At 35.7% G+C, this 12743-nt stretch overlaps 2 protein-coding genes across 3 annotated transcripts; both read right to left on the bottom strand.

Moving 5' to 3' along the window:
- Positions 1–1066: 1066 nt before the first annotated feature.
- LOC107623622 (RING-H2 finger protein ATL66) lies at positions 1067–7329 on the bottom strand. Of its 2 annotated transcripts, XM_016325959.3 has the most exons (6): positions 6692–7329; positions 4315–4438; positions 3917–4232; positions 2696–2819; positions 2298–2613; positions 1067–1581 (listed from the first exon to the last, which is right to left on the bottom strand). In XM_016325959.3, the coding sequence occupies exon 1, from the start codon at positions 7219–7221 to the stop codon at positions 6694–6696; it is 528 nt and encodes a 175-aa protein (XP_016181445.2). In that variant the 5' UTR covers positions 7222–7329; the 3' UTR covers positions 1067–1581; positions 2298–2613; positions 2696–2819; positions 3917–4232; positions 4315–4438; positions 6692–6693. The 2 variants fall into 2 exon arrangements, with proteins under 2 accessions (XP_016181445.2, XP_016181444.2); XM_016325958.3 differs by having other exon boundaries at positions 1067–2613.
- A 2586-nt stretch (positions 7330–9915) lies between these two features.
- LOC148579577 (uncharacterized) lies at positions 9916–11234 on the bottom strand. The gene is made up of 2 exons (XM_088490675.1): positions 10467–11234; positions 9916–10371 (listed from the first exon to the last, which is right to left on the bottom strand). The coding sequence occupies exons 1-2, from the start codon at positions 11232–11234 to the stop codon at positions 9916–9918; spliced, it is 1224 nt and encodes a 407-aa protein (XP_088346801.1).
- Positions 11235–12743: the final 1509 nt, after the last annotated feature.

Below are 12743 nucleotides of genomic sequence, written 5' to 3'. Positions count from 1 at the left end.
GTTTATTAATAAACACATTTATGGAACATTGCTAATTTGAAGCTAGCTTTAAAATTCTATATTCTAAAGACGAGATCAGATGATCATCTATTTGAATACAACATAATTCATTTCTAATTTCCAAAATTAACACTTATGTGAAATTAATTAAGATAATAAATATTTTATTTTTTAACTAAAGGTTTTAAACATAATCTCATAGTTGTCAAAATTTAATACCAGTAATTAATCCAGTCAGAATATTGGTTTAACGAATTATTGATTCAACTGTTGAGATTGATTAAATAAAAAATTTCGATCATAATTAAATCATTATATGAAATTTTATATTCTTCTTCTCATAATAAATGTGTTTAATTTTATTTTTTTGTATTAAATTCATACTTATTTTATATATAAATAATTCATTAATTAATTTGTACTCATTATATTTTTAAGCTTTTATTAAAAAAATAATATAATGGATATCATATAGTTATAAATAAAGAAGATATGTTATGATTCTCTAATTTTTATTTCTTTTTATTCATAGATATTTCACTACGAGAGAGGCGTAAAATACCGACAGTTTTTTTTCAATTAGTAGCGATTTTAAACCGCTGCAAAATCAAAGACCGGCGGCTCACCGGACAGCCATGGTTATGGGCGCGGGGATTAGATTTGGCGGCAGTTTTCAGTAGCCGCTGGTATAACCGCCGCTAAATCACTATTTCACGGCAATCGTTCAAAAAACCGCCGCCAAATGCGAGTGACAAGATTTTCAGCATGTTTAGAACCGCCGCTATTTACTTCGACGTTTTCAAATTGACGCGTATTTGGAGGCGGTATTAAAACCGCCGCAAACCGATGAGATTTTTCAAACTTTGAGACACTTTTCGGCGGTTTAAAACCGGCCCTAAATTAAGAAAAAAAAAGGAAATTTAGGTTTCTCTAAAAAGATCGTACAATTTTTTGAAAATATTATAGAACTAACCAAATTTTTTTTGCTTTTAGATTTTTTATTATTTTAAGAGTTAATATTTTCAACCTTAGAATCTAAACTTGTATCAAAAACAAAAAAAAAATATCTGCAAAACAAAATAATATATTCATAAAAATACGAAGAAAATAAATCTCGTGCAAAGACTTGCATAGTCTAATTCAAAAGAAAAATGTTTGTTTCAATCCAAAATATCTCCAATCCTAATATACTAATTTCACTCTAGCATTCCACGGATCTCATCCCTGCAGCGATCTGGTGGCAGCTCCTTACCCTGCCGTTGAAATAGATAAATTAGAGCACTCTCCATCGCCTGCTTCTTTTTCTTCTCTGATGCTGCTTCATCCTCCATCGCCTTCCTTTTCAACTTCTCGCATTTCAGCTCTGCCTGCAGTTCAAGTAGCTTCTTTTGTGTCTCCTATACTTGTACTCTGTTGCGTGGCGCATGTAAATTCGGACTGAAGAGTTGACTAGGAGTCGGTCCGATACCCACACCATATACTTTACCTGGTTTCTCTTCCGAAAATCTGAGCAATTAAATCATTTTGAGACAACACTCTGGAAGACTCATCCTGTTGCTCAATCTCCTCAATTCTTTCCTACTGACACCAATTAGCAAATACAATCATTTTGTTGATGGGTCCATCTCATGTCGAGAATATGCCAAATAAGATAATTAATTGTATCACTTTCATCACAGTAAAAGAACACACAAATATGAATGAAAAAAATTGGTCTCAAAAGTTATTTATATAAAACAACCAAAATAGAGTATTTGTTTCATAGGATGTCAACCACTATAAAAAGAAATAAGCAATAGCAGAATAGGCACAATGACTAAAAAATAGCAACAATCAGCATCAAAATTTGCAAGTAATTTCCCTAACACACATCATTAGATCAGCAACTATTAAACCGAACAATCTCCGTAATTCCAAACTCAGAAGCAGAACATAGCTGCTAGTAGCATACCGAGGGCATAATGGAGATCAACATGAACACCTTAGCATTTTTTTGTTTTGATCTATACACGCACCTAAGTCCCTCTTGTTTACTGATTCCAATTCCAAAAATAGGAAGCACGATCCATGAACAATTCATTCCTCTAATAATGATAATGACCCTTTTTTCAATTATCTACTCTAACTATCACTTTCAATACAAAGCACCGATTAAATAAAAAAAGTGGTACCTTCAAATCCCTAACTCTAAACAGCATCAATTAACCACATTTAATGGAAGATATAGACAAATTCTTTTTCAAAATTCTGAACCAAGAATGAAAACAAGAAGGAAATATCAAAGTGTCAGAATAAACCAGCAACAGGGGAGAGGCCGCGATAGCTCTGCCTTTGCACGGTGGAGGATAGTGTAATAGTTTCACGCACGATCAAGGAGATGGAAAAATTCGACGTCGGTGGGAGAAATACGGATGGCAGCTGTGCGACTTGACAACCCAAACAGAGGCACAAGGTGGAGCAGAAGTTAGGAATTTCGCACACCTTGGCTGAAGGAGTATAGGTTTCAGGAACTGTGGATGAGGCAAAATCTCGATGGCGATGGATCGACAGCAGTGACACGGTAGAACAGCGACGGCAGTGTTTTGCGCACTACTAAGGACTCTTCGCGAGTTTCTGCAAATTTGGGGAAGAACCAATTAAAGGTTATAAGATAAAAATGGGTAAAACAGAAATTGAAGGGTGATTAGATCCTCACCTAGCGGCGTTTTTTGATGCAATCGCCGTTGATGTTGCAGCACACAAAAAGATCCTTCTTCCGCAACCTTGTTTTGTGGCAGCAAGGTGAAAGTCTTCCAATTTTTCGCCGCTATGCTCTGTTCCTGTTGTAGTGTTTAATAATATTTAATATTTATTTGAATAATCATGTATAATTAAAAAATATAATTAACTAAAAAAATTAGTATAAAATTGAAACTAAAATTAAATAAATATGAAACATAATATTTAATTTAAGATCTTAGGTAATGGGTCTTAGGCCCTGTTTTGGTAAAAAAAATTAAGTTTTACGTAATATATATATATAGTTTTAGATAATGGATCTTATGTCCTATTTTAGTAAAATACATACTAAAAATAAATTAAATAATATTTGTATTTACTAAATACATAATAATTAATTTTTAATACGTGCATAATATTCCACCCCATATTATCAACTCAAACATAGTCAAATGAATGAAACAGGTGAGCATATTAAAAATTATAAACTTTCAATTTGTGACATAGAACTCCATATCACCCCTTGTATACCAAACAAGAAATGGAAGAAGCTGGTTGGATTGGGAGTTGCTGTTATCTTTGGCGACGACTCTACACAACAAATTAAAGAAAACAAAAGAGTTCATACATCTATTTTGAGGTTCCCAAATCCCAATCTTACAATTCTCAAAAAAAAAATCTTTGTAAAATGCCCACTAACATAACAGCATAGAATAGAAGCAGGACCACGTATCCTAGTAAACCAAACCATAGCTGACTCAGAAGTGCAACATCATTAAATCAGCAACTATTAAACCGAACAATTTCCGTAATTCCAAACTCAGAAGCAGAACATAGCTGCTAGTAGCATACCGAGGGCATAATGGAGATCAACATGAACACCTTAGCATTTTTTTGTTTTGATCTATACACGCACCTAAGTCCCTCTTGTTTACTGATTCCAATTCCAAAAATAGGAAGCACGATCCATGAACAACTCATTCCTCTAATAATGATAATGACCCTTTTTTCAATTATCTACTCTAACTATCACTTTCAATACAAAGCACCGATTAAATAAAAAAAGTGGTACCTTCAAATCCCTAACTCTAAACAGCATCAATTAACCACATTTAATGGAAGATATAGACAAATTCTTTTTCAAAATTCTGAACCAAGAATGAAAACAAGAAGGAAATATCAAAGTGTCAGAATAAACCAGCGACAGGGGAGAGGCCGCGATAGCTCTGCCTTTGCACGGTGGAGGATAGTGTAATAGTTTCACGCACGATCAAGGAGATGAAAAACTTCGACGCCGGTGGGAGAAGTACGGATGGCAGCTGTGCGACTTGACAACCCAAACAGAGGCACAAGGTGGAGCAGAAGTTAGGAATTTCGCACACCTTGGCTGAAAGAGTATAGGTTTCAGGAACTGTGGATGAGGCAAAATCTCGATGGCGATGGATCGACAGCAGTGACACGGTAGAACAGCGACGGCAGTGTTTTGCGCACTACTAAGGACTCTTCGCGAGTTTCTGCAAATTTGGGGAAGAACCAATTAAAGGTTATAAGATAAAAATGGGTAAAACAGAAATTGAAGGGTGATTAGATCCTCACCTAGCGGCGTTTTTTGATGCAATCGCCGTTGATGTTGCAGCACACAAAAAGATCCTTCTTCTGCAACCTTGTTTTGTGGCGGCAAGGTGAAAGTCTTCCAATTTTTCGCCGCTATACTCTGCTCCTGTTGTAGTGTTTAATAATATTTAATATTTATTTGAATAATCATGTATAATTAAAAAATATAATTAACTAAAAAAATTAGTATAAAATTGAAACTAAAATTAAATAAATATGAAACATAATATTTAATTTAAGATCTTAGGTAATGGTCTTAGGCCCTGTTTTGGTAAAAAAAATTAAGTTTTACGTAATATATATATATAGTTTTAGATAATGGATCTTATGTCCTATTTTAGTAAAATACATACTAAAAATAAATTAAATAATATTTGTATTTACTAAATATATAATAATTAACTTTTAATACGTGCATAATATTCCACCCCATATTATCAACTCAAACATAGTCAAATGAATGAAACAGGTGAGCATATTAAAAATTATAAACTTTCAATTTGTGACATGGAACTCCATATCACCCCTTGTATACCAAACAAGAAATGGAAGAAGCTGGTTGGATTGGGAGTTGCTGTTACCTTTAGCGACGACTCTACACAACAAATTAAAGAAAACAAAAGAGTTCATACATCTATTTTGAGGTTCCCAAATCCCAATCTTACAATTCTCAAAAAAAATCTTTGTAAAATGCCCACTAACATAACAGCATAGAATAGAAGCAGGACCACGTATCCTAGTAGACCAAACCATAGCTGACTCAGAAGTGCAACATCTTGTAGCCTTTAATGGCACAAGTGGCACCAAAACCAGATATCATGTGAACTTTTTTGGACCCTAGCTCTTGCATCATCCAACGTGGGAACATAGACTCAAAATCAAGAAATCAAAATTATAATTATTATTATTATGAACAAAATTATTGCCATGGACGCGGCCAATGTCATGTGCAATTGTCTAGCATGTCCAGAAACAACGTTTTCCAAAAAGAGTGATGTATTATCAAAGAGCATTTGAAAGTTCATGCTAATTAGTACTCAACATCATTTAATGGTTAGAAGAAATCATTTTGGTGTTGAAATAAAAAGTCCTCAAAATTTAGTAATGCATCAACCTATTAACTTTACATTATTCAACAATGCTAGAAATCAAGACGGTACCAACCAAAAAATTAGCCAAATGTCTTCGAGTAAATCCAAAATCTCTACGTGAATGGTGTTTATACTAAGTATTAGGATGTTTCTTCTACTAAGTATCAGAATGTTTCTTTTTCATACTAAATAGATGTTATTTTATATATTTTATAAATTTTTTTATATACTAAGAATCGGGATTGTTGAAAACAGAGTTCCGTGATCCCCGCCCCTATTTCTCCAACATATCATTCAGAATTTTAATTTGAGATGAGAAGCAATTAATATCAAATATTATAAATTAAACTAAATAAAATTAATTAAGTTATTTATTTTTTAGCTGATCACCTCTTAATTCCATATACTTTTCCTACATTATCATCTAATTAAAATATTTTTTATGTGACTAATTAGTAGTGAGTATAAATAATAATTATTTTTTACTGATATTATAATTCATAATTGTATATTGTTGTTAAAAAAAAATGCGTTGAAAAAAGTATTCATTTGAAAAAATACTCCATAGTTTATTTATACCACACAACCGAGGAAAAAATAAGAATAAAAATAAAATACTGTATGTGCTAAGCAAACTGTATTGTTATTCACCATTATACATCTATAACAACTTTTTACAACCATTTACATTTGACACCATCCAAAAGAAAGAAGAAAAAATAAATCACGTAAATAGCTGTGATTTTTTTCTTATTAACCTATTTATTAAATAGTAAAAATAAATACCCCAAGAAAGAAACTTGAAGGTAAAGAAGGGAAAAAATAGTTAAATTCGCCCTTAAAAAAATATTCATGTTTTAAATTAGCTTTAGAAAAATCTTTTTACTTAAATTTGTCCTTTAAAGATTTTAAGTTTGTCGCCATTAGTCTTTTAATCGCTTCCATTAATGAAGATATCCAAAATTTGCTTAGTGAAACCTTAAGTAACATTACATTGACCACAGCACACACTTAAAGATTAAATTAATTCTAAATTAATGAAATTCGATCTAATTTCATAAATTTATCATGTTAATCATCAATTAAAATAAAAAAGTGATAGAAAGACTAATACGACTTATTTAAAATATTTAAAAATTTTTAAAAGATAAATTTAATTAAAAAAAATTATTCATTGAACAATTTAAAAGATGAGTAAACTTTTAAAGACGAATTTAACTATTTACTGAAAAAAAAAAAAGTAAATAATTATCAAGTGTAATAATTACCATTAAAATTGGATGTCAATTCTAATGGGTGGTTCTTGAATCAAAATCTTTGGTAACGAAGATTCAACTTTGAGTGAAGCCCTACAAAGCGGGCAACTAGAATGTTGCATTAGCCACTTATCAACGCATTCACAATGGAAATAGTGTTCACACGCCGGAAGAACCTTCAGCTTCTCGCCGTCGACGAACTCGCCCAGGCAGATGCAACACTCCGTCTCCTCCCACGCGCCGCCGTGGGGCTCCGCTGGCGCCTGATGGAGGATGATCGGAAGTTTCTTTATGGACGCCTGGTCAAGACCCTGGGAAGGAAGTGATGACTGCGGCGCGTGGCGCGCGTGGGCGGCGGAGGAGCGGTGGTGGTGATTGTAGCGGCAGACCCAGCGCGTGTAGAGGAAGAAGACAGTGGTGAGGAGTATAATGGAGAAGAGAACGATGACGAAGAAGAGTGTTTTGCCACGGATTTCAAGGTCTTTGTCATCTAGCTCAGTGTAGTGCCAGTTTAGAGAGCGAGAATCGTGTTGTGTTGACATGGTGTCGTGGCGGCGGCGAGTGGCGTAAGAGAGATGCAACGGTGGTTGAGCATCAGAACGGAGAGGAAGTGGAAGTGAAGTTAGAAGCAAGTGTGAGAAATAGAAGGGTGTGGGAATTTCAAATGAGGAGATAACGTTATTTATAGTTAAGTTTGGTATTCTCCTCCATTCGCCAACATGGCGCGTGTCATCTCATCATTATCATTTGGACTTTATTTTTTGCTTTTTAGTAAAATATACTAGTTTAGAATATTAATAAATTTATATAATAAATTTTTTAACATTATAAATTTTTATAAATAAAAAATATTATTATTTTTTATTTTAAATAAAATTAAAACTTTATTTTTTATGTTAACATTATATGAGAATTGTTAATAATTTAATATATTTAACTAAATTATTATTTAATAATTTTTAATTATTAATTTCACATTAAATTAATTGTATATAATTTTTTTTTAATTCTACTTTATTCTAGTCCTTTTGGATTTTAAATTTTGAGGACAAAAGAGAGAAAAACAAAAACAAAAAGACAACACAACAAGTATAGGCCATGATGTTAACGAGTTAGACTTATGAACGTTATTATAGGCGATGATATAGCGGGTTAGAGACGAGTTTTTTTTTTTTTTTTTTTGAGGTATGTAATTATTTTATATTTATATACCATTTTATATATTAAATATATATTTTATATGAATAATTAATTGAATTAATATTAATATTTAATATACGGCGTTGGTGAGTTATTTTAATCTTCATAACGTTTTAGTCACCAAAAAAATCTTCATAACGTTTTGCAAGTAGAAAGTTAGAAATAAGATTAGTTATCGTTGCGTATTACGGGAACAGGGAACCGTTGCAATCCTGAAGGCAATGTGATTGAATGTAATAATCTGATGAGATCTTACATTTAAGTTGAAGTGATGGGGAGGCTTATAGTTAAAGGATATAAAGCATACCGTGTTGTTGGTTGAGAGGTTACTATATTCAGAGAAATATCTTAAATGGTTTGAACTTTGAATTAGAGCAATTGGGACGTAAGTTTTGACTTTGATTATAGGTTCGCCCAATTTTCAGATGTACTGGTGTACATAAAGAAGATTAGGATGGCTTGAACTAATTAAATTTAATTCAAATCTAGATATATCCATAATAAAAAAATGAAAGAAATATAGAAAAAATTGAAGCCAAAACGTTCGAGTGTGTTTGACCCACCTAATATAAGATGAAGGATATTATTTATTTAAGGTTCAAATTTCATTTTCTTTTGGACCAACACAATATATAATTTTTCTATGAATTTAATTTTCTGTTTATTCTTTAACAAATCTAAGATAGTTTTTATTAGGGGTAAGTACGATTTTAGTCCCTAAAATTAAGCGCCAGAATTGGAATCGTCCCTCTTGTATTTTTGGATTTAAAATCGTCCTTAATGTTGCATTTGTATTTAACTTCATCCTTAAATTTTTTTTCGGACATAAATGCCCTTTTCATCATTAGGGTAGTTAGAAGAATAGTTATATAAAAATAAAGTGAATAGGAATATAAATGTATATGTTAACCCCAAAAATTAAGGGCAAGTTGCTTGAATCTTAAACTGCTGCCGACACCACCGTCGCCCACGTCGTGGAGGGAGAACGCCATGGCTGCCGAAAGCTCGATCTCATCTCGAAACAAATCTTCCTCGCATGGTACGTTGCTACTTTGTTCCCATAGTGAGAGGCCGGTGCTGCGAACCTCGGGGACGAAGGAGAACTACGGGCGCAAATTCTGGGGCTGTGTTTACTATGGGGTTTGTTTTTCTTTCTTTTCTTCTGAGTTGAGTTATTAGGGTTGAGGAGTGGAGAGTGAAGACGGTGATTATATGTAGGTGCATGAAGGCTGCAACTTCTTTCGTTGGACAGAGCCAGAGACAAAGGTGGGAAACCCAGAAATTGCAAGAATGAAGAAGAAGGTTGCCTCCCTGAAATCAAGGACGAAAGCAGCAGAGTGGAAGTTAATGGTTGTTGCTCTGTTAGGGTTTGTTGGGTGGGCTGGGTTCCTGTATCTGCTGCTGCAGAATTTTTCTATGTCTAGGTCTAAGTGTGTAATTCCATTGAACCTGGTATGAAAAGGGTGTTTGGGTATGATGCTGTTGTTGTTGTTGGTAAATTCTTTTAGGGTTGGTTTTGTTGAATGTGTTTTGTGAAAAGTGTTTTGATGGTAAGTTATTAAGTGACAATGATGTACCTGGTATGAATGTGTTCTGTTGAATTGGTTCTCAACATGTATAAATGACAATTATGTATGCATGGTTGGTTGTTGTAATGTGAGTTTGATTTCTGCTTAGTAAATACCTGTTTTTCATTACTGACTAATTTCCTAACAATATAACAAAGTTGAATTAAAGACAAACTCTAGCTGAATATGGTAAATGTCATAGTAACATACATAATAAACAGTGTTTCAGGCACAGAGGTAATCCCAAAAGGGTTGGCTGGTCCAATCCAGCAACCAAGTACAACACATAGATGTCATAGACAAAGTTCACATAAACATAACCCAACAAGAAGTGGCTAACAAGTCACACTGCACTTTTCAAGCAAAGTTCACAGAAACATAACTCAAAATAAGACAAAATACACAAAATACAATCATGACACAAAATACAGCATAACCCAAAATAAAACATATCCCATTTTTCTTTTCCTAAAGCATTCCCCATTTTCTTGGAGGCAACTTTGCCATTAACTTCAATTTCTTTGGAGAAATGTGAGGTGCTCCAGAGAGCCTGGCAGAGAAGTGACCAACAGGTTGGCTTGAAGATGTGGTAAGGGTAGGCTGAGATGAAGGAATAGTTCTGGTGGCTGGCTGTGATGAGGATGAAGGAAGTGCAGAAGTTGTTGGGCTGGCAACTTTGTTGGGCTGTGGAGTAGGTTGGGTTGAGGACTTGGGCTTAGCAGTTCCCTTGGACTTGCCTCTAGGCCTTTTTGGCTGTGCTGCATTGTTGGATTGGGCTGCAGAAGGTGGCTGACTTGCTGAAACAGCTTTCCTCTTGACAGATTGCTTGGGATTGGGCTGGGAAAAGGCAGTCTTCCTTCCTCCCTTGGCAGGTAGATGGTTTGATTTAGTGCTTCCCTGCTGCTGCTTTCCTTTGTTCTTTGACTGATGGGCCACACAAACATATACAATTTAATAATGGGATAGCAATAATATATGAGAGACCAATTAATAGAAGGAAGACAAATTAAAAATCATACCAACTCCTCAATAGGTTTAGGGCATCTGCTTCTGTTGTGCCCAACAGGTCCACACAGAGAGCACCTTTGTATCTCTCCCTTCTTTGATAGGTGAGTGCGGTTGCTCTGCTCTTCATCTCCAGCAGCTGCTTTCCTCTTTTTCACTGGCCTGTGACTAGGCCTTTGATAGGGGAGAGGCATAACATCAGGGTGTGCAGTTCTCTCCCAAAGATCTACTCCATTCAAGGGATGTATGATTGAGTCATAGTACCTCATGTAAGCTTCTTTCTTATAACACCCAGCCACAAAAGGTTCTAAGTCAAGTCCCTTGAACTTGATGCAACTGATAGCATGGACACAGGGTATGCCACTCATCAGCCAAATTCTACATGAACATTCATGGAAACCTAAGTCGACCGCAAACTTGTCTAATCCGTTCACCACTTCATACTTCGAAGCAGCAGGCCAGTATGGCCGCCAATCCCCAGCTGACCTAGATCTCTTTCCCAACCTGAATCTAATCCTAGGTAAGATTGTCCCTGAATAATTATGTGCAAGTTCCCTATTTTCTGCCCACCTAGTCATTCGTTTAACCCTGATTTCCTCTAACATGGTGACTATAGGCTTCTCTCTAGCATCAACAATAGCAGAATTAAAGCTCTCGGACATGTTATTAACCAATGTATCTACCTTAGAGTTATAGGTGAACCTAGATCTAGACCAATACCTAGGAGGCATAGCAATTAGGTACCTATAGGCTTCCTGATTCACAGCTTTCACCTCGGCCATGTGCCTCTCCCAATCCCTCCAGTGAGTTGCCTTAGCACACTTCCACATCAGTTTCTTCAATTATAATCCTGGAAATCTTTTTCTGAAGTTGCTGTACAAGTGTCTCACACAGAACCGATTATCCACACCAGGTATAACCTCCTCATATGCTGGCAACAAACCCTGCAAGCATGATATCAAGCAAATTGTAATTAGGGAGAATTGAATGGATGTCATTCATGCTATAAAATTAGTGAACTTTGCTTACTTTTTGTTAGTCAGACATGAAGGTAGATCTTCCCATCTTATCCAGCCCAACATCAGATGCAAGATGACTTAGAAACCAACTCCATGAGTCCTTCGTCTCGGCCTCCACAACCGCATACACAATCGGCAGCATTTGGTCATTGGGATCCCACCCAATTGCAGTGAGCAGTTGTCCTCCCTGGGGTGTCTTCAAAAAGCAGCCATCCAGGCCAATGAAATCCCTGCAATGCTGGAAGCTCTGCTTGCATGCTTCCAGGCACACATAGATCCTCTGAAAGATGCAGTAAGTGGTCCTTGATGATGCTGGTGCTTCACTGTCAAGATCTGGGGACCTCTGCACTTGTATGCGAACTGAGGATCCTGGATTTTCCCTCATCAGCTCCTGTCCATAATCATAAATTCTTTTATACTATTCTCGGAAGGTACCCTGAATTTGATCAAGTGCAATCTGCTTGGTCTTAGTGGCCAATGACTTAGTGACAGTCAAGTTCCATTTCTTCTGTGCCTTCGAAACCAACTCCCTTATTTTCACCTTTGGATTTGATTCAACCTTCTTCTTAAACGCAGTGCCGAGCCATTTCGAGTGTAAGATCCCTATCCTGTGTGCTTGTGTGCATGTGTGTGTCAAGTTCATGCTGCGTAGCTGCCAAGTTTCCTCACCTCTGATTTTTGCCGTATACACCCAGAAAGGACAATCACCCGAACAAACTGCCCTAACCCTCTGCAAATCACACTTCCTAAACCTGATTGACCTTGCCGTATGCACAGCATAAGCAGTTACAGTGTCCTTGAACTCCTCCTGAGATGCATACACTGTGCCAACTTCCCATTTGTATTGACTCATATCTTTCTGAGGCTTGTGAACTGGATATGTGAAACCCTCATGCTCTGAATCAGACCCATCAGCCCCAACCTGGTGATCGAAATCTAAGTCATCACTATCTCCTCCCTCATCATTGTCAAACTGCTCAGTTGCTCCAGCATTCTTTTTCACAGCCCTAGATTTCTTACTCATCACATTCACATCTTGAAACCCACTTACCTCAGGATCAAGCTCATCATCACTATCAGTAAAGTGCACATCATCTTCACTATCGTCCTCTTCCCCAGATGGATTATACTCCGAATCGAGACTGTCACTGCCACTAGATTTATCATAATCAACTACATTGTCGTCCTCTGCCCCAGATGGATTATCATAATCAGATTGCTTTCGCCCCTCATCTACTCCACCATACAGAACCAGCTCTTGCCCCTCACTAA

Source organism: Arachis ipaensis, chromosome B10 (assembly GCF_059453495.1).
Source record: "Arachis ipaensis isolate K30076 ecotype BB chromosome B10, ASM5945349v1, whole genome shotgun sequence".
NCBI classification, from domain to species: Eukaryota; Viridiplantae; Streptophyta; class Magnoliopsida; order Fabales; family Fabaceae; genus Arachis; species Arachis ipaensis.
This window is presented reverse-complemented; position numbering and strand designations above follow the sequence as displayed.